The sequence below is a fragment of the Babesia bovis genome, chromosome 2 (assembly GCF_000165395.2).
Source record: "Babesia bovis T2Bo chromosome 2, whole genome shotgun sequence".
Lineage (NCBI taxonomy): Eukaryota > Apicomplexa > Aconoidasida > Piroplasmida > Babesiidae > Babesia > Babesia bovis.
The window spans coordinates 845,607-870,930 of NC_010574.1; the positions used below are offsets into that span (position 1 = coordinate 845,607).

Consider the following 25,324-nt stretch of genomic DNA (forward strand, 5'->3'; position numbering starts at 1 on the left):
ATAAATGTGCTACGTAAAGTATACGTTGTACTATTCAGGGTTAATGTACCGCGTAATGGTTGTTACAACGTAATCCAACGTAACTACGTTGGAAGGTATACAGTTCCTTGTCACTGAAGGTGAACAGGCAGTTGATGGTCATTAATAGCAGTATACCATAACGGACTTTTAAGATTATGCATTATATCTATGAACATTACACTTTAGGGCCTAATTCCAGGAGAAATCATTCGAATACTAGGAATCCAGTAGTATGTGAGCTATATGGGTCAATAAAATATAAGCTAAAACACTACATTGAACGATATCATTCCAGGAGTTGTAGAGTTAATGGGAGTAACTCAATATATTTACCCTGATCGACAAATTCAGTACAACGCCAGAACACTATCGGACAATTGAATAACTCCAAATAACAGAATCTGTTCCACAAAAGTGAAAAATGATAATAGGTTCTCGTATATATGCCAATAGTGTACATAGAATCTACCGGGATACAACCAGTGTTTACCCCAATCAGCTATTCGATGTAGCCCTAGTTAGCTTGATAATCATAGGCCTGTGGCAATGATACAGCATATATACATTATTTCAGATAGATTCCACTGTAGAAGTCATAATAAATACGTATAAATAGGTCTCAACACGTGTATATGTACTGTAGATCCCGGGCACACACATTACATGTGTTTTTTAGACGGTAAAGATCCCCGTAGATACATAAATCAACGTACAGCATGTATATATTAGATTGGCAACATAAGGGTTAATTGGAATCCCCCAATCGAGACGTGTAACCGAATCACCACCACATATAGCGTGGCATATCACAATCATTTATTCTGCTTTTTGTTGTTACCCTTCCAGGTTTCTTAATATTACACTGTGTTAAATTTTCCAAAATGGTGAAACAAATTGCTTCCATGGATGGTAGGTTTCTTGTTCCGAGGTGTTCATCCGTTCCGCAGAGTTCTACTCAATCCTCCAGACACCGGGATTGGTTGTCGTCGACTTTTTCGCAACATGGTGTGGTAGGCAACTTTATTTGAATTTCACTATTCCCTAAGGTCCATGCATGAACTTTGCTCCCAAATTTGAAAACTTCGCCAGGGAGTACTCCTCCGTCACCTTTGTAAAGGTTGACATTTCGGAATTCCCCGAGCTCCAGACCAAATACGCCATCACCAGCATTCCAGCCTTCAAGCTGTTCAAGAACGGTGATGTTGTTGGCGAGGTTGTTGGTGCCAGCGCCATCAATTTGAAGTAGGTTAGACCACGGTGATGTCATTTGATACAGGAACGCTATTGACAAGAATGTATAAATGTCATGATCCTTGTTGTGTATACAATGGTATAAATTCCTTTTTCAGTAAAATCTACTAAAAAACATCAACCTTAATATATACGCAAGGTGTATAAGTGATCTATGTTGTATTGTCAATCTCTAGTTGTTTTCTTAACCTCTCCTCGGCGATAGAAGGCTCGATCCCTGATATCGACAGCACCTTTTCACGTGACTTGTGGCCCGATATTAGCGCAACGTCGCGCTTCTTGAGTGATACTGTATATTATGTGTAATTAATAGGATCACTTACGTATATCACAAACAAACTCAACCAGTGCTTCGTTGCAAGCACCTTCTCTTGGTGGAGCTGAAACCTGGATGCCCAAAAGGTCCTCAAAATCTGTATTGTGATTAATGTGCACATGCTCCAGAGGAACTATGACTACCTACCTCCAACCAGCTGGGTAACCTTGGCGCCAGGCTTTACCCTAACCTTCAGCAACAGCCCGCCTTTAGGACTCGGTGCCAAAGGCGACATTTTCTGTATTGTGTCAAGTCCGTTTGAATAAACCTACAGAATCCGATATATGCGAACGGCAAGCGAATCTCCTGCAATATGAAAGTGGAGCATTTCTAAACAGGGTGCTGGTAGCTACAAAATGCGATGCTAAGCATGTTGCAAAGTGCGTCACATTCATTTAAGCGGAGGGTATATAGTGGGTATATTGATACTCCTGGAATAGTTAATTCAAGTTACAGGACCAAATCATATGGCTATAGCGACAGTACAGAAATTAAGACACTTCAATCTTGATATGCCTGTTCTCCAGTATTGTTAATAACACATCTGCAGTCAGTGGTGGAAAACATATTAGACAACACTTTCTAGGGTCATATGCAGAGTATCAATCGGTCCCCGGTCTTTCTAGGTTATCCATATGTAGACTCTCTAGTACCAAGTACGTTGCCTTTGGTAACACTAAACACATGATTCCATTGATCATGATATACAGTAAGTAGCACAAATATACACATTAGACTAATGTGTAACCTTTAAGTTTAATCACTATCTGGTATAGGTCAACCACGTGTAACGTGCACTGGCCCAATTCACGCTGTTTTCCCTACACATTATACTATTAAGTCGTTATCTAATCTTCGTGGTCATTTGGCATCCAAAGGTGTACTATTTCTCTATTGTCTACGTGGCAATATCATGGTTCCCGTTATCTACGATGGAGTAGTGTAGTCATTCCCTTATCCAAACAATGCCGAGACACGCCTGTTTGTTCGGTAAATATCTACGACTCCATGGTAGGTATCAGCCACATGATTGACATTTCCCAGGATTCGTACAACGCAAGGGGTTTAAGAAGAATCAAGTAATACATCCTATACCCGTAAAAGCATACGGGCGAGTACCCTCGGCAGCATCGCAAACTGGTATGTTGTATACGTAGCTGTGACATATCGCTCCAGGACTATATCACGATGAGGATTTTAACTACTATTCCAAAGTTGCCTTCTCGTTGAAGCGTACACGGGTTAAATTGAGACCCAATGTAGTCAAGAAGGACATTGAGTCAGAGCTGTTAAATAGCACACTGACCAACGTCAGGGTAACCACTAGTGGTATGTTATCTTACGTGCTTTACCATGTGTCCAGCCATACATGCCATGACCTCAGCCGGCGGATTTGATAACTATATACTCAATACGCCACCCGAGCAGCTAAGGTCGCAACTAGGTGAACGTATGCGATCAGTAGCATACTTCTACAAGCAGTTTCCCGATATTCGCGCGATGCAGTTGCCGTGGAAGCTGTTTTATTCGGAACGCAGTAGGAATGACCCTGTATATACCATATATAAACACTTCATGGCGAAGGCACTTGCCGAGAAGAAGTTAGCAAATGAGCAGAAGAGATATTCACCATTCTACCTACCACCTAGTTCAGGTACTCTAATGACAGTATTAACTGATATCCGCAGGCTTAATGCCCGAGCGGCAGCACTTTAAAATGGATACCCCGGTGGGAGACATTAGTCCAGACGACAGCACTGCTATGCCTAACGATAGGAAGTTAGACCTCTGGTGGAAGCGCGAGAATCGTGAAGCTGAGTTCAGAGATAAGCTAGGTATGTCCGGGGTATATATTTACATAAAGCAGGCACCGCCACGGGATTTGATGCGGCGCATGTTGATGTTAACTTTTTACACGCATATCGCAAGGGCGGCGCACTCGGTGGTGGCGGACCTCACGGCAAGGCCGTAAGGCGCCGCAGCAAGACATTCCACTGGAATGGCAGCCCTTAGCCATGGAGCTACCACACCTGGAAGTGTACATTGGGAGCACATATCTACATGGTAGCACTAATAATATTATATAACCACTTGAATAATGTCTTATGTTATCTACTAGATAGATATCGAGGGGCGACCTGACGATATAACTGGCGTAGCACTCGATACGGTAGGGCTCAAGGAGCCTATAGATATCATACCAGAACCACTGCCAGTGGAATTCAAGTCAATATCGAGGTCAACACTTGATAGCGGTACCTCCGAAACAGACAGCCTATCATTACGTTTCATACCAATACTGGCCAATGTCACATTAACCAATGAATTGGTAAACGTACGCACAACCACAGGTGAATTATCCGGATACGTGACCGAGGAATCGTGATACTTGGGTGTAACACTCTCTACATGCTTCCGCTTGACTGATGGTCCCGTAGCACGTTTAACATGGACCAGTCCACCCACAGCATTGAAATCAATATTGCCCTGCAGTGATCGTACAATGCCCAGCGAGTTATCAATGGTACTGGTAATATGCTCAGCATCACTCATCACAGAGCGTGTACTGATAATTTTATCAGGTAGATCCACAGCACTGAAGAAATGCTTCAACCTATCGCGAAGGTCAGGTTCTAGCTCCACTTTGGATATAATATCAACCATAGATTTCTTGAATACAGTGGTAACACTTTTCTGGCGGCCTTTCAACTCCTTTGCAACCTTTGAGGACTCCAGTAGAAAGTCCCAGTTACCAGGACTGTGTAGAGAATAACGCACTGCCATGTAGCAAAATAGGTCGACATCAAGTTTTTGGGGGTCTACCATGCCATCCAGTGCCTGAGTGAAGTTCGTACTGAAACGAGGTATCATGTACCGGGAATCGGATTCGTATAGACCAATCATTGTGGCCAGTAATATGTAAATGGAGATACAACGATCGAATTGCGAAACAAATCGGATGAATGTAGTACCCATGTCACTTAACAGTTCATGACTAGATACCAACTGCAACGATAACAAGATGGATACACCGCTGCAGTAAAGATCCCTGGAGAGCACTTTCGTGAATAGGCCGCCCAGGCAATACAAAGCGTCAACGGGAGATATCGTGTATTGCTTATCTGTCATACCGTTGACAAACACGTCGGATACGGTAATGCCCTTTTTAGGCAATGAATTGAGTGGACCCCGGGAGCTACTCTTGTTGAGCTTTACAAGAAAAGCATGTATAACATCATACATAGCTGTGGCGATACCTCCAGGCAGTGGACCGGTATTAACAACCAGTGCAGATACCTGGATAAGTGTAGCCATGGAAGTGAAGGCGACTACATTGATGTAATCAGTACTGCTAGGTCCAACCAGAGAAGCAAGTGCAGTGAGCAAGGAGTTGCGAAGTGCGATGTATGCGTCATCCAGAGTCTTGTTACCGGAACGTAAGCTCTTGTAGAGAGCCGCTTCAAAAAGTACATAGCCGATGCCACACCATAAAAGACGATCTGAGCCTAAAGGGCATTCCAGTTGGCACCGGACCACACTAATCAGGCTCAGGGCACTCTCTAACTCCAATGGAAGATAGTGTAATAAAATCAATATACAGTGTAAAGTAGTCACGCACGACTCACTCAAACGGCAGCTGCGCTCCGATAGGAGATCATATAAACTAGATACGTGCGCCTTGGTTTCAGCAATAAAACCTAGATTATACAATGACCGGACACCATACCGAATGGCATCCACAGCTGTGTCATCTTGTACTTTAAACACTATGTGTAATATCATATCCTTGATGGCACCAATGAAAATACCTGGAACTGGGATACCGCAACTTTGGGCCATACCGGACGCCGATTCTATCATTTGCAGCACAATAGTTACATGCTGCACGCTGGCCTTGAACAACTTCAAAAGTGCTTCGCCGTGGTTTATCACACTGCCTACGGCATCCATACGGACGTCCTCTGGGCCGTTGTCCAAGGATAATACGTGTTCTAGGCTTGATCGTGCTATGTTCAGTAGCATTTCCTGGATACCCTCATCCAGAGTAACGGAATTCACACTAACATCACCCGCAGCGCATATATAGTCCAGGACATTTGACACCCTAGAGAATACAGTGTTGTGATTCCATAGAGATACAACTAAGTTAGACCCAAAAGCGTTGCGATTTGGTATGGATTTGGTATACGATATTAGCTGGGCCATGCATTTGGAAAATATACCTGGGTCTTTACTCTCAGGGTCGTTTATCTTGATTGCCTTCTCGGTACCTTGAACTTTTGTAAAGAGTATGTTGCGGTACCTGGAACGCAAGGACCCAGCTGAGACACGGAGTGGTATGCAAAAATTGTGTATAGGTAGAGCTGGTATGTAGAGTGACGCCACAAGGACTGCTAGAGGTGCACAAGGACCTCGAGAAAGTGTATTAAGCAGTGCCTGCAGCTGGCTGTCGTGCTTATGACCAGATACCACACTCTGCCCGTGGCCACAGTGGATATCACCAAGAAGCAGCAGCTCGATATACTCGCATACCTGGTAACAACCGTCGCGCATCGATATGTTATGGACACCAATAAGGATACCCAACTGCTCCTCGGATATGTTATGACCAGCCAAAAGCAAATATTGCAGCAGCATCAATCGAGTATCAGGGTCACACCGAGGTAGCTGTGAATAGACAAAAGAGATGTAAGGCTCTCTAGCGAAAATACGCGGACAGAGTAATAGGTGACTGCATAATCCAAAAGCTGACGCTATACGAATGTCAACCAGTACATCCCATTGCTTGGAAGTTATGTGGACGCCATATATCGCCTGTATAAAACTGGATACAAGTATCTGGGCCCGCTGGGCCAGGACTAACTTCTTGTATATCTCTAAGCTTGACTTGCTGGGAACAACTGAAGGATTGCAAGAACCATACTTGCGCTCATGGGAACGTTGGTCCATTTCTATCTCAACTTGTAACTGGCGTTTAAGCACGCGTTCATTGGTACATAGAGTGTTCAATTTCACGAGTAGGCCATTAACCAGTTCCATAGCGGCAATGTGGGCATACTGACGGATAACACGGAAACCAATTAAACTAAGTGCTAATATCCATTGACATAGATAGATTAAATCACCTATCACGGATTCATCTGAGTCTAGTACCAGCTGATAGAAAAACTCCTTAAATCGTACATAAGCAGCGTTATTACGCCCGAATCCTATGGTCCAACCACCATGAACCTCAAGTGACATTGCCAGATGCCTTACACGGCTAAGGCATAATGATTGGAATTTGTTTGGAATTCCATTACTCGATGTAGAGTTAGGTAGTCCAACGAGTGTGTTAAGATCATAATATGGGACATCCTTGTCCAAGCAACAATGTTGGAGCTCAGCAAAAGTGGCATTGCGAGGCAAGTCCGCTAGCATCAACCTAAATGTATCCCAATTGAAATCAGTAAGCATATCCAGGATGTTAGTGGTATCAGTTCTAGATGATTCACCGGGCACCTGGTTTGTATCGGGATCTGAGTACAGGTCTAACGGACTCCGAGATTCGGCATTGCCTTCCTCGGGAAGGGGTAACCTACTGGACGAAATAGAAGGCTCCGTTCCATTCTTTGATAAAAGTGACTCCGGCGATATTGATGAATGCTTAAAACCAGCACACTCGCAAATGAAACTCAAAATGTCAGCAATGCCTGTATAACGCTGAGCCGAGCTTATTGTTAACCAAATCCTCTGTAGACATGTTGAGAGTTTAGCATGACGATGCATAATCACAATTTCAAACAACCGTGAGGTTATGTGACTTGATGAATGATCTTCCTTGACCCTGCGTTCAACAAACGGGCGCGGCTTGACCTTCCGCGATACCGGAACGTCACTATAATCCTCATCATTAGAATCGTCAGAATCCGATGGTGATGAAACTATATCGCAGTCGCCTTTTAGCGACTGCACATTTGACTTCATGATATACTTTATTCAGGTGGTGTAGTAACTGCGTTAAGGTGTCTAAAGCCGTGATTAACAGAGTGGCGAGATTCTCACACCGCGTTCACGGAATCTTACCACCCATTGCACTCCAGGAGTCGCATCGATATGTGTAATTTTTCTGCGCTGAAGAATTTTAATACTCCCAGATGCAACGTCAACAGCAGCCGACTACCACCCCATGGTGTCTTGGTGTGTACCGAAACAGTGTACATTCTACAGCCTTTTAAACGATAAAATAGCATAAATACCCTACACACCCGTGTTTAGTGATTAGGTGTACCAGATAGTCCATGATATTACCGTATAACGTGGTTGCGCTCGCGTTACTGTCTCTAAGCCATAATGGCAGGATCGGTGAAGGACATGATCCGTGCCATACGGAGCTGCAGAACGCCAGCAGAAGAAAAGGCGGTGATAGCGCGTGAGTCGGCAGTCATACGGAATGCTATAAATGGCAACTCCTCCTCAGAAAGACGTAAGAACATTGCCAAGTTGCTGCTGATACACCTAATGGGACATAGTACACATTTCGGCCGCATGGAATGTGTGAACCTAGTGGCTTCAGGTAAGTTCCCGGATAAACGGATGGCCTACCTGGCACTAAGTCTAATACTCACCGAGGACTCGGAGTTCTTAACACTGGCAATCAATTCCATCAAGATGGACCTAAACGGCGGTAACGTCTATGCCGCCGAGGCGGCATTGAACCTAATGTCAAATCTAGGTAACCAGGAAATGTTTAGGGAGTTATACTACGACCTCGACCGTTTAGTGCGTTCCCCTGAAGTTAATATCCGCAAAAGAGCTATCATCTGCATAGCTAGGATGCTGCGTAAATTAGGCCAGGCTAATCTCGTACCGGGTCCCGAGGCCATGGAGTTAGCGACGAACTACTTCCACATGATCCCAGTTTTGCTGGGTGACCATAACCATGGTGTTATTATGGCAGGTTTAAACCTGCTTGAGGTGATAATTGAGTATTACCCCAAGTGCTGCACTTTCAGTTCAATCTATGACCTGCTTCTAAAGACGCTGCACACTATCTGCAATGAACCCAGTGGCGGGATTGGTGTGATGTTTGGTGGCGGCCGTGATTACGAAATAAACGGGGTCACCGACCCCTTCCTTAAGGTCAAGTTGCTATCGCTTGTACGGATAGTTTACCAGCGTTGCCGGGACGAACTACCCGGTAACCAGCAGCTGTATGACGCAATATCACAGGTTATTAAGGGAGCTACCCTCGCCAATAACGCGTCGCACTCCTTGCTCTACGAGTGCGTGCGCACCATATACAGCGAAATGGACGACCCGAAGTTCAACCAACTGGGTAAGGATGTCGTCCAGAAGTTTATAACCACTAACGATAACAATATCAAGTACATCGCACTGGGTGTCCTGAACAACCTGCGGGATGTCACTTTAGTGGTTGGCGACAATAACTGGAACATCGTGGTGCAGTCGCTGCGCCAACCTGATATATCAATACGACGCCGTGCACTGGAGGTAACCCTAAAGCTGATGTCACGCGACACCGTCAAGCCATTGATGCAGCATTTGTACGACTTCCTACTCGCGGCAAATGACGAGCTTAAACGTGAGAGTGTAACGAAAATAGAAGCTGCACTAAGGATACATTCAATTAATGAATTCTACCGTTTGGAAACAATGGTCAAGATATTCTCCATCGCTGGTAACTGTGTGTCCGAGACTATTTTGCACTCCTTTATCGCATCAGTTTCCGCAAGTAGCCATGATACCAAAGTGAAGGTCACAACCAAGCTGTTTTATATAGTACCGAACAACCTAGGCCAGGATGCACTGGTACGCGCTGCGCTATGGTGTCTCGGAGAATACGGCCACCTGCTACCTCCATTGAGCCACATTGATGTCAGCCCAACTAGTGTTGTGACCTCCAGTACAGCCCCCAAAAGCGAGGCTTCGCCCTTGGATGACCTTCTAGGCGGATTGGATGAATCCGTACCAACTAACGACGCATCGGGACCACCCAATACTAATACTGCATCGCAGGTGGTCCACGCCCTGGAGCCTATAGCGCGCCATATAGTAACGTGTTCCAGTAAATCAGGTGGCGACTGCATTAACGGGGAGTATTTGCTAACTTGCCTGGGCAAGTTGGCATGCCATGTACCGGGGGAGATTGCATTCATAATGCGTATAGTCAAGCAGTTCCGCCGGCATGTAAATGCGGAGTTGCAGCAACGTGCTGGAGAGCTGGAGGCCTTGCATGAACAGAACATGCTGGGAGTGGTAGTTACAGGCGACTTGCAGCTTATAACCCCGAGTATCCCAGCAAGTGCACCAACGGATAAACCAGTTACTATCGAAGATGACCTTTTAGGCCTAACGGATACACCAGTAAACAAGCCATCAGCACAGAAAATAGATACACTAGACTTCATGTCGTTTGAATACAAGGATAGCACAAAAATTAAGAATAACGATGAGTTCGGAGACTTGCTGCCCTTCTAGGTTACATCAGCAGAGCCGGGTACACGAAAGCTATGAAAAATAGCCATAGCAGCATTAACAGGCAAACTGCCGCATTGACCTATATAATATATAATCTCACTGTATAGAACTTACATAGACAGTTAGGAACCCGAAATCAAGTCCCAGTGAAGTGTGAGCAAACCAATCCTGCCACTGACGTCCGGCACGTGGAGTTGGAAGAAATGGCTTGCAGTTTGGCGAGTTGCGACCCAAACCAACCTATTAAATGTTATGGACATACATATAACATACCGGGCTGCATGTAGATTCAGATTGCGTCAATACTTGGACGTTAACCTTTAGCGTGCCAACTGGCTTGGCGCTAGCAGAGTTCACTAAAGGCAAATCAGCAGAAAGGTCAACTCGAGTTGCAGTAGACGATACCACAGCAACATACTGGCGTAACTCCAATGTAGCCTCGCCAATGAATACTGGAGGGCCAACCTTCCAAAAGTCATACACGGATAACTGAAGCTGACATGCACCAACAGGCGAATGGATCTCCGGATATACCATACGCCAGTTAAACTGAGCTGAACCTGAATCACAATTGTAATGCGTATCAGTACGCTGCGATAATGGTGCGTCACCACGGTAACCCTGACAGTCAAGCGTGGAAACCACGTAAAGATCAAGCTGGTCCTTAGTACGCGCATCAACTGAGGTAGTAGGCAAGTGAACTCCCCGAGTTGACCAAACGACTACACGCAATTCTATCAAGGATTGGACGGGTTTGGTAAAATTAAATGGACGCAATGTAGAAAATAACTCTACAGGACCCAATTGAACTATTACATCAAGGGAGCCGTGGACATTGTTGTCACTGTCCCTAAGGACCACGCGTTCTATAGGTACACAATCCTTCCGAACCATACGTTGCCATGACGAACTGTGCCAGCGATTCTCAAGGTCTAGCTGTGCTGAAGCACGCACACGATCGACAAGGGTGCCGTCAAGGCGCTCAAACGAACTGACTACACGAAGGTTGATCAATGCATCCTCGGGTAAAAATAAATCCTGCTCCCAAGTTCGCTGGATTAAACGCATTATGGACCCGCCATCAGTACTTAGGGCCTCACGAGATTCAGAACCGCCAATCTCCACAGCAAGGAATAGTGAACTGTTAACCTCAGCCACCAAGTTGTTAGCAGATACAACACAAAACCGAAGCTTGTGTAGATTTTTGGATAAACCCTTGCGCAGCGCTTTCTGCATACGCGATGATTTAGTAGCAACACGCTCAAAGGACTCCGGATACGACCGATGTACCAAGTTGTCCCTGGAATGACGAATAGTCAAAAAATACTTCATTACCGAATTAGCAGAAACTGGATTGCCATGGCACCTGAAACCCACAGCGGATCTAGGAGATATGTCATCTATCATAAATGGTATATCATGTAACACGCCATCCAGAGCCTCGCTACAAGATAGGTCCATAGAATCAGCAGAAGCCTCAGAAGCACGACCATCACACGCAACAACAAACCTGGGAGGCACATACATGCCAACACGCTCAAAATCCATTGAACGCATTAATCGCTTATAATGGCGGCTGCGTTCATAGTCGTTTAACTTAGAGGCGGCACCTTCGAAATTCCTGGGAACAGTGTAGTCATCCTCGATACCATCCAGAGATAGCATGTCGCTGCCTTTAAGTGACAGAGACTGTAGTAAGTGTACTAATTTACGAGGATTCAAGGAATAGCGTAAATCATGCGATCTTGATGTGACCTCGGAATAACCTTGGTAACAACGGAAACTGCGATAACCAAGTAAAGGACCTAGTTCACCCTTGGACATAGCATAGAAATATATTTCAACATGAGGGTCGAATAACGGGTCCAGTGGTATGTGGAATGAGCATTGCTGGACGGTAAACATATCTATGTTCAATAATCCGCCACGCTCCCAACGGGCACTGCCCACTGGATGGTGACGTGAATATACCTGTTCACTCCTTAGATTAGCACCATACGATTGAGATGATATCTTGAAAAATACTGAATCCAAGGGGTAATTGCGTGGAACAAGTAGCTGTCTTAGGCCTATAAGTCCCAAGGCAATGTTGCAACGGGTAACCGTAGGAGATACCTGGTACTTACCTACCCTGGCAGCCTCAGATTGTAAAACCAACTCCGTATATATCAGCAATTGACTGCCACCAGAGAGAGTAAGCCAACATGGTGAAGGCACACTTGAAGTATCAATCTTGCTTGATTTAACCAAACGGTTATACATAGTCACCGCAGATTCCATACGTAACAGACGACGACCTCGACCGAGGTAGCATAGTGATACTGTAATAGGCAATGGTGGAACCATTCTATTGGACGTCAAAGTAGGCGCAGATACCGATATTGTACAACACTCACCAAATACAGGGAAACAAGTCAAGTTGCGCTGAACCTGAGTACGAGCAACAGCACCGTCACAAGATAGCATCACCGCAACACCGCTGTGTGGAGCGGTGTTTAAACGAGCACAGTAAACGTAACAGCGAAGCTCGTAATCCTGCTTAAGCATGGAAACCATCTGAGGACGTGATGTAGACCTTATGTCGTTACCAACGGAACGACATAAATCCAGATGGAAGCTATGGGTATGTAATGTCAACAATACGTTGACGGTAGCACCAGGATCACACATGTCTCCAAGAGTAGGTGTAGTAACACCATCAGTAGTGCTAATGCTACTACCACGACTTGCAACGCGATCACGTGGCTTGGTACCAGAAACGTCCAAGGACATATCTTTGTCAGTACTCAAAACTGCTAAACCACTGGCTGCAGATCCTAAAATACCAGTAGGGTCCATTGAAACAACACTTTGTAGCATGTTGCCGGGATCCATGGATGCCACGGTATCTAATATCTCCAAAGGGTCGAAATTGCTATTTTCAGTGGAATTCAAGGTCGACGTGGAACCAACACATGATACCGGTAGCCATAAAGGCATTACCTGGGATTTCCCAGTGTATTCAGCTATATGCGCAAATGGGTAGCTACTAGAGGCAATCAGTCGCTCCTGATATACGCCGGAGACCATACCACGGCAACGTACCCTGACGAATACTAACCACTGCTCCTCAGGTGAATATGATGATGATAACTCAATAGGAGATAAGCGGCCAGTAACAGAATTCAAATTCAACTTCCAACCTGATCTAAAACGCCTAGAAAACTCAAAAGATGTGCTGTCAAAGTTATCGGGGTTACCAGTGCGATAATGAGGTGTAAACCACCTGGAACTAGTTTCATAAGGACCACAACTAATCTCTATCATAACCTCAATGGGATCCTCGAAACCAAATGTACCACTTGATTCAACGCAATATATATCAACAAATAAACGAGTTGGATTAGAAACCCGAGATTCCAGCGCATAAGATGATTGGACATGCGCGACCAGTACATCACTAGGCTTAGATAGACGTTTCACACTCGCACTCATAAGTAACCTGCCAATGTAATGGTCAACTTCATTGCCCTTAGGAAGCATAGCATCATGTGATAACATATCCAACGCACCAGAAGGGGTAACGCAACCACGGTAAAAGTTAAACCAACGTGGAGCTTGACGTCGAGCTCGAAGTTTGGCCAATGAAAAAACGCCCTCAGCAAGTAAACGGGGTGATAAGGCTGCGACGGATCCAGTAGTGCTTAATTCGACACCCATCCATATGCGAACTACGATATTGTCCTCTAAAACTGGTTTGCCAACACTAGTCCTTATGGGTACCAAAAAACACTGATTAAACTCATAATTCGACCTGCTAGAACCGACTGGCCGATTGTTACCTGATATGATACCAGATATCATATCAGATATTAAACCAGATTGACCGTCGGAACTTGGTGAACCCTCACTACGAAGCCTAACGGGCTTTGTTGACTGTAAACGGCAACCACCATACTCCACTGTTATAGATGGTGATGAACCAAACATGCCAACCTCAACATGCTCCAAGGAGTATACATTGATATATAAATGGTAGTATTTGTACTCCTCAGAAAATGGCTCCAAAGTAGAACTCTTGTAGACCAGTGGACTTAAAAGACCAGGTAACTGACCAGAACCAATATCGGTAGTGTCTTCACTAGGTTGCGATATGGAGGTAAGAGCACTGCCACCACTGACCCTTAAAGAGTCACAAACATTGACGGTTATGAATAATTGACCGATTACACGAACTGAATTAGGAGATGTCAAAGGTAAACGGCCAACATAACAACCATCACTTGTAGCACAGACTAGACGAAGTTGAAGAGCACACATACCAAGGGTAGTGTTTCGCCAAAAGGCATTAGCACTCTGTAACTCAAACTCCAAGACGCCAACGCTCCAAGCAGATGATGATAACTCAAAGTTAGGCCAGTGGAATGATTCATCCCAGCAAGCTACACTCGTCTTGCCAGTCTTCACAGATGTCATGCGCTCCTCACCAAAGCAGCGCATGACAACCAGAGGGTCAACTGGACTGCCATCTTTTAACTGAGGCAATACGGCCTCGTGGATGGTACAGCTCACGCTGTAACGTGGCATAATGATGTACCATCAGGGCATTAGTAGCTGTTTCCTAACCGCAACTGATACAATCAATGTGTAGTGTAGACATGGCTAATGTGTGACCAATAACAGATATATCACAGCACGTTATAGGTCCACACAGCAGGATGATAATGTTACACAGAACGTACACAACAGAATATAATTAAAATATTTATTAACCGAACTGAAGTCAAGCAGTCATGTTTAAATGTTACACATCTCACGTCATATTACAACACACCTACACTCGTAGGGTAACCATGAACAACCTCGAAACTAAGTTACACATTGTAATATAACATGACTCTAGATATTAAATGTGCGCTTCCATTAGGATTAATTACACCATTGTTTGCATTGAGCAATATATACTATTAGTACGACACAGTTCAACATGGACTCCAGTGTCTAGATTGTTCCACACGAATAGAATGTTACATACGGAATATGTTTATGAACTAATATCAATGGATGCCAATGTCGTACGCGTGATGCTGATTAAATGTGTTAATCATTATTACTCAATTTTTGCCAGGTCATGAGATATCTTTGTATTCCATTTCTGCAAATCAAAAATGCATGTTTATTATAAGGACATATACTATAATAAAGGGAAACACTACTGTCAATTATATGTTAAAACAGCAATTGCCAGTAGGTCGTAAAACGTTATACTGAAATGCCTAAAAATAATTGTTGATACATAGTGATTAATACAGATTTGCTGTACATTGCCCTTGCAAATATGTAGCGAGGTAGTGTATGATAATGACTACCCGGATAAGAATATACGTTGTCTATGCCGGCATAGAATGGTTCCTAGATAGTGTGAATATCGATAAATAATGACGTCAGAAGTAAAATATAATGTAATATTATCAGATGTATTAATACTGTTTCGATTGGGAACTATAATGCCTGGTATCGGTACAGTGTAATAAGATTAAACAGGCTTTATAATGGCACATTCTAACTGACAAAATCCAGTATTAAGACACATGTTTAAAGAAGTACAGATGAAGCATTATTTAACTACAAAAAGCATGAAAAAAATATGGTAATCAAACATGTATTGTGAATGTTTTGTCAAAACATTCCCGACATCACAGTAATGAACACACTATAATTAAGATATACAAGATGTTGTGCAGATGATATTTTAATTGTACCTTTCGTATCATAGTTTATATACAAGCTGATCAAAGAAGTGTGTGTAGAACAGAGCCTGAGGCTCAGGGATTCCTCCCAGAATAACTGCCCATGGTAGCCATTAAAACTGTTTTCGCCGCCAGCATAGTTGCTGCGAAAGCTGTGAGGGCTATTAGGTACCTAGAAGTACCCAAAGGTGTGTTAATGGAATAGCTAATTTAAATATACAGACAATGCCGGGAATGATCGCACTGATGTTACACCAGAATCGCAAAAACATACTTCAGGAAACATTAAAGACCTAGAAACACACCATGAAGATGTGAGAAATATTCCAGGATCGCAAAAAAAGCAAGGACTACAAGTACCTGGAGCTGCCGAAACAAGTGATACTACCACGAAAGTACAAAATGAGCCTAGCAGCGATGGCACAACAGTGCCAAATACAGGAACTGATACGTCCAACTCCACCCTGGAAAATTCCGTCAAAGAAACTAATGCAGGCATCAATAGGACGAAAACACTCTATGGAGCTATCGCAGCGAACGCAGATTCAACATTTAAAGCACTAGGATCAGCGGGATACAGGAAATATGATGCTACAAATGCAATAACTAAATCTGGAGGCTATTGGTGTAGCGAACCCAATGTCCTACCAGATGCAGTAGTCAGTTGGACAGGAGAGCTCAGAGGACCACGAGTACTCACGGGTGTGTCGATATTCTGGGTATATGCACCGCAATATGGTAAGTGCAGCATGTAGTGAGGTGCCTTTATAGCAAAATACATTGTATAATTCGCATATATACAATTTATACAGTGGCTGTACTGGCCAAGAGGTCACGTGAAGATGAATTTGAAGAGGTTGCACCATTTCAAACTGTGGACCCAAGTGAAATGACATCAGTAATACAATTTAAACGTAAAGTTGATGCGCAGTTCGTTAAGATAGCAATGAAAGGACAGATTAACACTTATTTTGGAATTGACTTTGTTCAGTTCCACGGAGAACCGAATCCGATATTTACTATACAAGCAGGAATTACCTCGATAGAGGATTTGTGTCTACAAGCGGATGAAACAAATGACGTTGTACTAGACTCCTGTATATCAGCAATCGCAAGTTTTAAATATAATGATATATGGGCATATAATGAAAAAAGGCAGTTATATAATCCAGTGTCAAGACTGTGTATGACACTGGATTACATGGTGGATACCAGTGAAGCGATAGTAGTTATGCGAGATTGTAGAAAGGATGGAATTAACTCATGGGATATATTGCCAAATAACCAAATTAAAGTTAGAATGCCAGGTAACCTTTGCGTGTCACAAGCCGGTAGTAGCGCTGGATTAGCAAATGTGGCACTCAACAAAATTGCAACAAGTAGTTTACCAATGAAAAATGATAAGAGCCATAACGCAGAAAGCGCAGTAGATGGAAATCTACAGTCATACTGGGCTAGTGAAAGCTTTACAGCTGACAGCATACCAGATAAAGTGGAGTTCATAGTTAACCTACAGGAACAATATAAAATAAGGAAGCTTGAAATTGAATGGGAAGCACCAGCACTGACCTACAATATATATACTAAACTAGAAACAGATTGGATACTAGTCGAAAAGATACATGCCAGTACATCAAGTAAAACGGTCAACGATATGCATAATGTAAAAGCTAGGGTAATCAAGCTAGAATTAATCAAACCAAACCCTGAATATATGAATAAAAACGGACAAATGCACTATGGAATCACAAGCTTTGCTGCATATAGCAATAGATTAAGGACTATTGTGGAATCATGCGAAAGTGCAAAAAAAACAAAAGATGCAAGAGATAAGTACTTTTTACAATCAGTATTCGAAGTTGATCTACACAGTGGAGAACCATTGATAGCAGCGGAAAAGGCAATTGATACACTAGTGGATAATATAAGCAATAAAATAACACAAATTGAAAACTTATACAGTAAAATGCAACATTGTAAACGGACGCAAGTCAACGCCCTTAAAAGGGCACGTGATCTAGAGCATATATACGAAGAAGTAGCCAACAAGGTATACAGATTTGAGACGCAGTTGGAATTAAGTTCAGAACCAATGTTGGATGAGCATTTACCAGCGGATTGTATAGAGATTAAAAACAGGGGTGAAAGCAGTCCTAGCGGCTTCTATCATGTATACCCACCGTGCGCAACGCATAGCATTAGGGTATACTGCGATATGTACACAGGAGCTTCATACTTCTTAGCAGGTGGGTTACACAATATACTGAGATAATACAACAGAAATTGAAAGTGGATGGATAGGACTTGAGAGAGTATACAATACATGTAGGAAATATGGGCTGGAACCGATCCATGTACATCACAAGTCACAAATTGATTCCATATCCATCATGCTCAAAACCATGGATATCAAAGATGGGCTCTATCCAATAGCTGTTAAAGTAGGTAAAAGACTGAAATCATTGGACCTAGTTGAAGATGTAACTGATGCCATTGGGACAAAAGATATACACGATAATATAGCAGCCGTAGGTATAGAAGGATTGCAGTTGATCGATGGCACGAAAGTTGACATGTCAGGAATTATATGCTCCAGTAACTACTCAAGTATCAGACTACCACCAGATGTTGTCAAACTGGGATGTAAAACGCGCATTACGGAAGTGCCCAAACTAAATGAAGCTGCACTGGGAGTGCCGATACAAATAAAATGTCCACAGAACTGTTCACTAAACAGTAGGTTTGGATAGTAATAACATATTACACCCAGGTGATGATCTAGAATGCGAAGGAGGAAATGATGGGTTGTATTCCATAAGGACACCTATATGCATAGCAGCAATACACTCTGGAGAATATAGCAGAAATGTGACCTTGGAGGTCAAAAAGGCAGCGGCACCAACGGAATTCGAGGGGTTCTACCAAAACGGTATAGAAAGCACTAGTGTGCCATCAATGGTTGGCGATGTTGCATTTACAGTGGAACGTATCCAAGATGAATGTACATACCATAAAGTTGAACCCAAGGTCAACCGTAACCAAAAGAAAAGTAAACCGAGTGTCACAGTGAAGCCTAAAAGCAAAGTTAGTACACCAACGAGGCTGTTTAATAACCCACTTAAAATTGATCCTGCAACAGGAGATGCCATAGGAGCCCTGGTTACACAAGTTAACCAAAAAAGTGGAAAGGCAGCACCAGTCTTCCTAGAACTGTTCCACCATCATACATCAGAAACTATTGCGGGAGCTATACAGCACATTAAACTAGCAGATATGCAAAGGCAGCCGATTGAAGAAATTATGAACAAGCTTGATGACGGAGTACAAAATATGGAAAATAAAATCAAGTGGCTTGCTGCTAGAGTGATGTATAAAAAGAAGCCGCTAATAGAAGGAATTAAGAATATGAATAGAGAAAATGCTATCAACAGGTCTTACGAACCGTGGTCAGCCACAGCAGTGACACAAAGTAACCTCTTTGAGCAATTTCGTGCCATAACAGTAGGTGATGTACAGGGAGTACCCAAGTGGACTGTGTCACAACTATCACTTAAAGGAACTGCTGAAACGGTCATATCGCAAACATCGGAATTTGGAGTTAAAGGGCCACTGAGTGGAGCTATGCTGTGCGTATCGAATGCACAGTACTACGATTTCATTTACTCAGGAGCTTTATTCCCGGGAGGGAGTGGTACACTTGGAATGGCTTTCAGAGTAGTGGACGAAGATAACTACTACCTGTTCCAAATGGTACAACTTAACGGAGGTTATAAACGACTTATACGCGTGGTAAATGGAGATCCATACGAAATTGCAAAGATTGAAGATGGAGGGTTTGTTGATGGAGGTAAGTGTACCCTAGAGAACACTCACAGTGCACAGTATGGTACACCATCAGGATAGAAGCTAGGCAGTGTAGAATTGGAATAGCTGTTATACAAGGACTTGAGCCAGTCTTCGATATACCGAATAACTCTATAGACGTTATTGACTGCACACATACAAGTGGGAGTGTAGGTATATTCAGTGGGCAGATTAACCTGGTGCACTTTGCCAAACTGCATACGGAAACTTTACCCTGCCTAAGATATGACAAGCCGCCGCCACCACCCAAGCCTCCTATATGCAGTTTATACAGAGAGACTTACGCCACGGGAATAACGACTAACTGGAGAATTGTAGCCAATGGAGGACAGTGGAACTTCGAGGAAAATGTTGGTGGTGAACCGAAGGTAATGGCACATAGACAGCATCAAACAGTAGATAACAACCCGGAACCTTCAATGGCACTGCTTAAAGGAGGACGTAGCTGCAAGGCCGGAGTTTTTAGGACCGCCATGTTCCCACAATGCGATCCTACTGGAGCTATGGGATTGCTAGTACATTTTATAGATGGAGGGAATTATGTGTCCTTTGAATGCACAGGAAGACAGTGTGCCATCATACAGATGCACAAAGGAATGAAGAACACATTAGCAACTACTGAGCTCGCGAAGATAATAACAGGACAGTGGAATTTCGCGGAAGTTGTATTCAGAAAGGATGCCGTCACAGCGTCCATAGGAACACTAGAACCTGAGGCTATATTCATCAATACCGCGATCATAGAGGAAGTGGAACTTGGTGGAACTGTAGGATTATACAGCATGGGTTGCGCAGGATGTGCATTCGCAGAAATTGGGTTGAAACCAAACTACGCAGGCTCGACACAACCAAATGTACAACAGAAAAATGCAACTGAGGAGCAATGCTTAGCCGTTGATAGACTTGAGCATTGTAAGAGCATAGCACCATCTAAAATAGCAGCATGTGAAGCGGATTATTGCGCAATGTGCTGTGAGCAACATCATATAGATGCACCAACAGCACAGGATATATGTTACCAAAGATGTAGAGGACAGGATCATTTGGCCGTGCTATTACAAACCACAGCAGATACCTACTGGAGACAGTGTGCCCAAAAACTGGATTCACAAAATAACACGCAAAATGCAGAAGCAATCACTGATTGCGAACTGTGCTGCGAATCTACCAGGATTATACAAGGAGTCCCGAACAGTGTAAACCGTGCTGCAAAAACACGATGTAAAACACTGTGTAACACCTGAATTATATAACATAGGGGACTATGCTGTACACCGTATGCAGCTCGCTTGGTAAAAATGCCGCAATGTACCACTTGCGGTGCGATAATGCTGAAATATATATACAGGAGTCCCTAGAACGTACCCTGCACGATCATAGCAGTAGACACAAAGAAAAAACATGAAAACCTGCATAATATATCATATACTACGAATAACCTACATCTCAACATTACATAGTAATGATAGGTACACTATCACCTCAGAACAGTAATGCGGACAGAGTATGTAGTTAAAAAGTCCACCAGTAGGCACGCCATAGGTTACCTCACCAAAACGACGTGAACCTCGCTTGGTAGTGTGTAATATATAGTGAGATTTAAACTGTAAACTTTGTACATCACAACGTAAAACCTACTTGCATATATTGCGATACGATGAAGGCGGCCACGTGAAGAGCAGAAATGTGATAGTCGGGATGGCACAAAGCGATTGGTACAAAAAAGTAATAACTGTTAATATATTAGAGAACAGAGCAGATGCACTAAAGCTTTGGGGATATCAATTATGTAACAAAAAAGATAGAGTAACCGAAATGAAACATAAACATAATCTTGAATATACACCATGTACAACAAAAAGTATTATAGACAAATGTTAACCTACCATGCGCCAAATATATAAGCAGTAAAATGCATACTAGAACTTGGAAGAACGTTGAATAAATACTTCTGCTCTAAATAACGTCGAATTAAATGAACGCCAAACAAAGCGCGAAAAGGATTAAAAAGGTTCCATAGACTCAACTCCTGAGACAATATAATTTGTATAAAGACAAATTACCAAAAAAAATAAAATCGCATTGATAAAAAGACCCCAAATGTAAAAATGAATGAACAACTGCTTAGAAACACGAAATGGATTGTAACGCTTGGAATCCTCAGCAGACAGTAATGCCACCTGTTTACCATGAACAGACCAACGATAAACAAATGGATTGTCACAACTTAAGATGCAAAAAAACGCCCCTAAAAGAAAAAATAAATTAACTAATAAGTCTAAATAATAGACCATTGTAGTTAAGACATGTATTACATGACGGTGTGGAGCTGAGCAAGTGGTTATCACCACGATACAACACCTATCAAGCCACACATCGACACTCTATACAGTAATTCTATTTGATACATCATGGGAGAAGATAAACCCGAGTATAGAGCCAATGAGTGCTATGAAGCACTGCTCGATCTCAAGAGCATCTTTCCTACATGGAGCGACACACAAAATAATTTTAACTACCATTGGAGTGATGTATTGACATCAACCACAAAAGGAGCAGAATCTGAAAAACAGACTGTTCAGTTCTATCTCGATGCTATGAAGCCACTAATTGAATCAAAAGGTGAAGGAATCGAAGCACAAACCGCAATTGATATTGTATCTAAACTAGACGAACGTAGAAAAGAACGTGATAATACTTTTACACCATACAAACTAGAAGATTTGTTAAGCAAAGATACTAGTGCTATCAAACCAAAACCAATCGTCAAGAAACAGCCTGCGCCTAGAAGACCAGCTGCTGAAATAACTTCAGATGTAATATCGGAAGGAGGACATGCATACGGAACTAGAACACGATCTAGGAAGCTAAGAGCAAGTCAAACAGATGATGGAGATGGAGCTAAATTGGAATACAGCTCATCAGGATTTGGAACACATCTCAAAAAAGGATTCTTCTCAGACTACGTTTGGGATTTCCTCGTACCAACAGGTGAGGTATGTATTAGATCTACGTAGTAATAGAATGCTTTGTGTGAACACTTATCGATTCCTTCCAGGAAAATGAATATGATAAAGAAACTGAACGCGACCCAGCGGACAATATAGAGCTAGAAGACGACGGCACACCAAAAAGAGCTAAACGATCAAGGAAATAGAGATTATTAGATTCAGCCCTTGGATGGCCGCAATATTTTAAATACCTGCCGCAGTTTATGCTGCATACGCGCAGACATAATATACACATCGGAAGATGGAACACCTAAAATGGACCATACAATAAATTTAGTAAAACGAACATTATACAGATACAATAGGCGAAATGTGATCATATATAAGTGGCCCCTTAGGCCACAACTGGCCCATATTACCTCCAATGTAGTCAACAACGCTAAAAAACAGCCTTCCTGGTTTCACAACCAAGAAGAGCATACAAAAAACTTATCTGGTGATAGTACTACTTACAATACGATTTACCTCAATGAAACTTGTATGCAAATGGACCAGTTAATGTCAAAATGCGAAGACTACGAAGATTTACTAGTGTTGTTAGTGACACATAGAGGTGAGTAAACTAAAACATTGTTAACAACAACAGGCGCTATGTACCTACATAACTTGGTGACGGCAATCAAAATGTTACAAGCGTTCGTGGAACGTGATGTTACCAGGAATATGCAACCTGACAAAGAAGACATATTTGCCGGATATCATCAAATATTTAAAACAACACAAACAGACTCTAAAGAATGTAGAGCTAATACAAACCTAATTGGAACTACAAAGAGTGCAATCCAAAACACTGATCAACACTCTATATCAAAGGTAGTATCAGCAACTGATATTACTGCAGATGAACAATCAATATCTTCGCCCGAAACTTCTGGTCTGGCAAAGGAAATATCCACCAATGTTCCACAAAGCGGGAACACAGCATTGGTATTGAGCAATGAGATTGGACTAACACCAACACAACTTGACATTGTTCAAAGAGCGAAGGATGAAGTTCTAGTACATTTTGAAAATCCAGCTAATAAGCATTATCTGGAATGTAGGCAGCATAGTATGCCTGTGGCTGAAGCAATAGTCAGAGATGAGAGATACGACCTCCTGCTACATGACCTCTATGAAAATAGAACTAAGTTAGATCCTGAATCAGCATGCCATGTAGTAATCGCACTGGATGTACTAAAACACAAACACTATAGGTTACTCAGTGGAATATTGAGACATCTCCTTAAAATACCACTATATGAAGATATACCAACAGGAAACCATTATGGGAAACTGTTACTTAAAGCATGCCAATGCTTTATAAGAGCAGGATTTTATGATAGCCCATTATATTCTAAAGTGTACACGGAGATATACAGGAAGAGGATAGAATACAATATAAACCTAGATAAAGAAGCCATACTTGAGTCCTTGAGGCTGTTCTCTAACGTAGATACATACGATCCTTTGGTATTCAAAGAAGCAGCAAGGGTCATTACACGTATGCATCTCAACTCAACCGAAATCGCAGATATCGCTAGTGCCTATGCAGCACATCGCAATTATACAAAAGTACATGATGATGTTATGGTGTGGACATCAAGGCAATTGGCAGAACGTATTGAAGAATTCGACACGCCAGATATTGCCAGATGTGTACATGTCTTTTCAAAAATGAAATTGTATTTTAAACCCGCATACGATGCCATAGCTAACCGTATAACGGAAGAACTAGAAACTGCCACAAGAAGATTTGCAAAGACTACATTGACAATACCACAAATTGCTATGATAACGCAGCACGTATCCAACTTTGCACCGAAAACGCCAACTACACTCAATTTGATACAAAAGGTGCTACTCTATCTTGAGGAATATATTGACCATATTGACGAAAAAACTGCAATCAACTTGGCACTCTCCATATGCGCAAACATGGCACATGGTATGTTAGAAATAGTGTTTATAACAATTGCAGAGGTAAATACATATATAAGCCCATTTCTGCTGCGAAAAATAGGCAGTGGTACCGACTGGGAACAGTGCAAATATACCATTTTTGTTATGTGGCTCTACCACCTGAAAAACGCACCAGAAGCAGCATCATCTATACACAAAAGATGTATATATGAAGGGATGCGTGAATGGCTATTGAGGCATGGAAATGGTACACAATTTAGACAGGAACTTGATGAAGTAGCTGATATACTCCAAACTGAACTAGGGGTATGTTATAACCATTGGCGCAATAACTTGCAGATTATGAATATATCACATATGAAGCATACGGATAATATAGATCTAGATGCATTGGATACCGTCTATAAAGACTCTGTGGATGCCATATCGTCTATAGACGTACTCATAGATAACACCCTTCACAGAGTAGTCATCAATGAAACGGCTTGCAGGAACTATATAGATAGACCCATAGGACCCGACCTCTTGATACTAAATATGCTGGAATCACACGGAGTCCATGTACACTCAATCAACTTCCAGCATTGGAGATCAATGGAAAGGAAAGATAAAATAAGCTTTCTTAGAAATAAATTCGGTGACCCAGATACTCAATAAAGTATAGTACCGTTCATTAACATGGTTTCATTTAATCGTATCATATAGAATAGATAAAAAGTCATGTGGGCCGGTAGGGATTCCTCATGGTA

The 25,324-nt window shown here is 42.5% G+C and overlaps 10 protein-coding genes across 10 annotated transcripts; 6 read left to right on the forward strand and 4 right to left on the reverse strand.

The window, feature by feature from the left end:
* Nucleotides 1–847: 847 nt before the first annotated feature.
* Nucleotides 848–1,369, forward strand: BBOV_II003650 (putative thioredoxin-1). The gene is made up of 4 exons (XM_001609838.2): nucleotides 848–930; nucleotides 969–1,031; nucleotides 1,068–1,263; nucleotides 1,298–1,369. Exons 1-4 carry the CDS (start codon nucleotides 903–905, stop codon nucleotides 1,320–1,322), a joined length of 312 nt encoding a protein of 103 aa, XP_001609888.1. The 5' UTR covers nucleotides 848–902; the 3' UTR covers nucleotides 1,323–1,369.
* Nucleotides 1,370–1,384: 15 nt separating this feature from the next.
* On the reverse strand, nucleotides 1,385–2,323 carry BBOV_II003655 (uncharacterized protein). The gene is made up of 4 exons (XM_051767356.1): nucleotides 1,861–2,323; nucleotides 1,736–1,826; nucleotides 1,596–1,685; nucleotides 1,385–1,561 (listed from the first exon to the last, which is right to left on the reverse strand). The coding sequence occupies exons 1-4, from the start codon at nucleotides 1,981–1,983 to the stop codon at nucleotides 1,425–1,427; spliced, it is 441 nt and encodes a 146-aa protein (XP_051623799.1). The 5' UTR covers nucleotides 1,984–2,323; the 3' UTR covers nucleotides 1,385–1,424.
* Nucleotides 2,324–2,432: 109 nt separating this feature from the next.
* On the forward strand, nucleotides 2,433–3,637 carry BBOV_II003660 (uncharacterized protein). Its single transcript, XM_001609839.2, has 6 exons — nucleotides 2,433–2,599; nucleotides 2,633–2,728; nucleotides 2,765–2,917; nucleotides 2,952–3,242; nucleotides 3,277–3,423; nucleotides 3,456–3,637. The coding sequence occupies exons 1-6, from the start codon at nucleotides 2,554–2,556 to the stop codon at nucleotides 3,599–3,601; spliced, it is 879 nt and encodes a 292-aa protein (XP_001609889.1). The 5' UTR covers nucleotides 2,433–2,553; the 3' UTR covers nucleotides 3,602–3,637.
* A 40-nt stretch (nucleotides 3,638–3,677) lies between these two features.
* On the reverse strand, nucleotides 3,678–7,635 carry BBOV_II003670 (STAG domain family protein). Its single transcript, XM_001609840.2, has one exon. The coding sequence runs from the start codon at nucleotides 7,553–7,555 to the stop codon at nucleotides 3,704–3,706; it is 3,852 nt and encodes a 1,283-aa protein (XP_001609890.1). The 5' UTR covers nucleotides 7,556–7,635; the 3' UTR covers nucleotides 3,678–3,703.
* A 193-nt stretch (nucleotides 7,636–7,828) lies between these two features.
* On the forward strand, nucleotides 7,829–10,099 carry BBOV_II003680 (Adaptin N terminal region family protein). Its single transcript, XM_001609841.2, has one exon. It carries the CDS (start codon nucleotides 7,922–7,924, stop codon nucleotides 10,067–10,069), a length of 2,148 nt encoding a protein of 715 aa, XP_001609891.1. The 5' UTR covers nucleotides 7,829–7,921; the 3' UTR covers nucleotides 10,070–10,099.
* BBOV_II003690 (C2 domain family protein) lies at nucleotides 10,036–14,815 on the reverse strand. Its single transcript, XM_001609842.2, has 3 exons — nucleotides 10,343–14,815; nucleotides 10,184–10,309; nucleotides 10,036–10,148 (listed from the first exon to the last, which is right to left on the reverse strand). Exons 1-3 carry the CDS (start codon nucleotides 14,633–14,635, stop codon nucleotides 10,071–10,073), a joined length of 4,497 nt encoding a protein of 1,498 aa, XP_001609892.2. The 5' UTR covers nucleotides 14,636–14,815; the 3' UTR covers nucleotides 10,036–10,070.
* A 1,084-nt stretch (nucleotides 14,816–15,899) lies between these two features.
* BBOV_II003700 (LCCL domain-containing protein CCP2) lies at nucleotides 15,900–20,942 on the forward strand. Its single transcript, XM_001609843.2, has 6 exons — nucleotides 15,900–15,986; nucleotides 16,021–16,536; nucleotides 16,611–18,044; nucleotides 18,079–18,534; nucleotides 18,569–19,645; nucleotides 19,681–20,942. The coding sequence occupies exons 1-6, from the start codon at nucleotides 15,902–15,904 to the stop codon at nucleotides 20,904–20,906; spliced, it is 4,794 nt and encodes a 1,597-aa protein (XP_001609893.1). The 5' UTR covers nucleotides 15,900–15,901; the 3' UTR covers nucleotides 20,907–20,942.
* Nucleotides 20,900–21,969, reverse strand: BBOV_II003705 (3-oxo-5-alpha-steroid 4-dehydrogenase family protein). The gene is made up of 6 exons (XM_051767198.1): nucleotides 21,726–21,969; nucleotides 21,549–21,691; nucleotides 21,301–21,394; nucleotides 21,106–21,266; nucleotides 21,028–21,071; nucleotides 20,900–20,993 (listed from the first exon to the last, which is right to left on the reverse strand). The coding sequence occupies exons 1-6, from the start codon at nucleotides 21,954–21,956 to the stop codon at nucleotides 20,908–20,910; spliced, it is 759 nt and encodes a 252-aa protein (XP_051623838.1). The 5' UTR covers nucleotides 21,957–21,969; the 3' UTR covers nucleotides 20,900–20,907.
* A 67-nt stretch (nucleotides 21,970–22,036) lies between these two features.
* On the forward strand, nucleotides 22,037–22,930 carry BBOV_II003710 (uncharacterized protein). The gene is made up of 2 exons (XM_001609844.2): nucleotides 22,037–22,658; nucleotides 22,721–22,930. The coding sequence occupies exons 1-2, from the start codon at nucleotides 22,074–22,076 to the stop codon at nucleotides 22,817–22,819; spliced, it is 684 nt and encodes a 227-aa protein (XP_001609894.1). The 5' UTR covers nucleotides 22,037–22,073; the 3' UTR covers nucleotides 22,820–22,930.
* Nucleotides 22,931–23,094: 164 nt separating this feature from the next.
* BBOV_II003720 (uncharacterized protein) lies at nucleotides 23,095–25,269 on the forward strand. Its single transcript, XM_051766975.1, has 4 exons — nucleotides 23,095–23,226; nucleotides 23,260–24,600; nucleotides 24,634–24,881; nucleotides 24,915–25,269. The coding sequence occupies exons 1-4, from the start codon at nucleotides 23,154–23,156 to the stop codon at nucleotides 25,230–25,232; spliced, it is 1,980 nt and encodes a 659-aa protein (XP_051623157.1). The 5' UTR covers nucleotides 23,095–23,153; the 3' UTR covers nucleotides 25,233–25,269.
* Nucleotides 25,270–25,324: the final 55 nt, after the last annotated feature.

What these genes read in the sequence shown, in the direction of transcription:
- BBOV_II003650 (XM_001609838.2), top strand. Translation starts at nt 903, where the DNA reads ATGGTGAAACAAATTGCTTCCATGGATG. An exon ending in ACAAATTGCTTCCATGGATG is followed by an intron (nt 931 to 968) that starts GTAGGTTTCTTG and finishes TCCGTTCCGCAG; the next exon opens with AGTTCTACTCAATCCTCCAG. An exon ending in CTTTTTCGCAACATGGTGTG is followed by an intron (nt 1,032 to 1,067) that starts GTAGGCAACTTT and finishes CTATTCCCTAAG; the next exon opens with GTCCATGCATGAACTTTGCT.
- BBOV_II003655 (XM_051767356.1), bottom strand. Translation starts at nt 1,983, where the DNA reads ATGAATGTGACGCACTTTGCAACATGCTTAGCATCGCATTTTGTAGCT. An exon ending in GGTTACCCAGCTGGTTGGAG is followed by an intron (nt 1,686 to 1,735) that starts GTAGGTAGTCAT and finishes ATCACAATACAG; the next exon opens with ATTTTGAGGACCTTTTGGGC. An exon ending in TGAGTTTGTTTGTGATATAC is followed by an intron (nt 1,562 to 1,595) that starts GTAAGTGATCCT and finishes CATAATATACAG; the next exon opens with TATCACTCAAGAAGCGCGAC.
- BBOV_II003660 (XM_001609839.2), top strand. Translation starts at nt 2,554, where the DNA reads ATGCCGAGACACGCCTGTTTGTTCGGTAAATATCTACGACTCCATG. An exon ending in CTACCTACCACCTAGTTCAG is followed by an intron (nt 3,243 to 3,276) that starts GTACTCTAATGA and finishes TGATATCCGCAG; the next exon opens with GCTTAATGCCCGAGCGGCAG. An exon ending in TGAGTTCAGAGATAAGCTAG is followed by an intron (nt 3,424 to 3,455) that starts GTATGTCCGGGG and finishes TACATAAAGCAG; the next exon opens with GCACCGCCACGGGATTTGAT.
- BBOV_II003670 (XM_001609840.2), bottom strand. Translation starts at nt 7,555, where the DNA reads ATGAAGTCAAATGTGCAGTCGCTAAAAGGCGACTGCGATATAGTTTCA.
- BBOV_II003680 (XM_001609841.2), top strand. Translation starts at nt 7,922, where the DNA reads ATGGCAGGATCGGTGAAGGACATGATCCGTGCCATACGGAGCTGCAGA.
- BBOV_II003690 (XM_001609842.2), bottom strand. Translation starts at nt 14,635, where the DNA reads ATGCCACGTTACAGCGTGAGCTGTACCATCCACGAGGCCGTATTGCCT. An exon ending in CTGAATCTACATGCAGCCCG is followed by an intron (nt 10,310 to 10,342) that starts GTATGTTATATG and finishes AACATTTAATAG; the next exon opens with GTTGGTTTGGGTCGCAACTC. An exon ending in TCGGGTTCCTAACTGTCTAT is followed by an intron (nt 10,149 to 10,183) that starts GTAAGTTCTATA and finishes TATATTATATAG; the next exon opens with GTCAATGCGGCAGTTTGCCT.
- BBOV_II003700 (XM_001609843.2), top strand. Translation starts at nt 15,902, where the DNA reads ATGGTAGCCATTAAAACTGTTTTCGCCGCCAGCATAGTTGCTGCGAAA. An exon ending in GTACCTAGAAGTACCCAAAG is followed by an intron (nt 15,987 to 16,020) that starts GTGTGTTAATGG and finishes TTAAATATACAG; the next exon opens with ACAATGCCGGGAATGATCGC. An exon ending in AGCTTCATACTTCTTAGCAG is followed by an intron (nt 18,045 to 18,078) that starts GTGGGTTACACA and finishes ATAATACAACAG; the next exon opens with AAATTGAAAGTGGATGGATA.
- BBOV_II003705 (XM_051767198.1), bottom strand. Translation starts at nt 21,956, where the DNA reads ATGGTCTATTATTTAGACTTATTAGTTAATTTATTTTTTCTTTTAGGG. An exon ending in TCGTATCGCAATATATGCAA is followed by an intron (nt 21,267 to 21,300) that starts GTAGGTTTTACG and finishes CAAAGTTTACAG; the next exon opens with TTTAAATCTCACTATATATT. An exon ending in TTACTATGTAATGTTGAGAT is followed by an intron (nt 21,072 to 21,105) that starts GTAGGTTATTCG and finishes TATATTATGCAG; the next exon opens with GTTTTCATGTTTTTTCTTTG.
- BBOV_II003710 (XM_001609844.2), top strand. Translation starts at nt 22,074, where the DNA reads ATGGGAGAAGATAAACCCGAGTATAGAGCCAATGAGTGCTATGAAGCA. An exon ending in TCCTCGTACCAACAGGTGAG is followed by an intron (nt 22,659 to 22,720) that starts GTATGTATTAGA and finishes GATTCCTTCCAG; the next exon opens with GAAAATGAATATGATAAAGA.
- BBOV_II003720 (XM_051766975.1), top strand. Translation starts at nt 23,154, where the DNA reads ATGCAAATGGACCAGTTAATGTCAAAATGCGAAGACTACGAAGATTTA. An exon ending in GTTGTTAGTGACACATAGAG is followed by an intron (nt 23,227 to 23,259) that starts GTGAGTAAACTA and finishes TAACAACAACAG; the next exon opens with GCGCTATGTACCTACATAAC. An exon ending in TACTCCAAACTGAACTAGGG is followed by an intron (nt 24,882 to 24,914) that starts GTATGTTATAAC and finishes AATAACTTGCAG; the next exon opens with ATTATGAATATATCACATAT.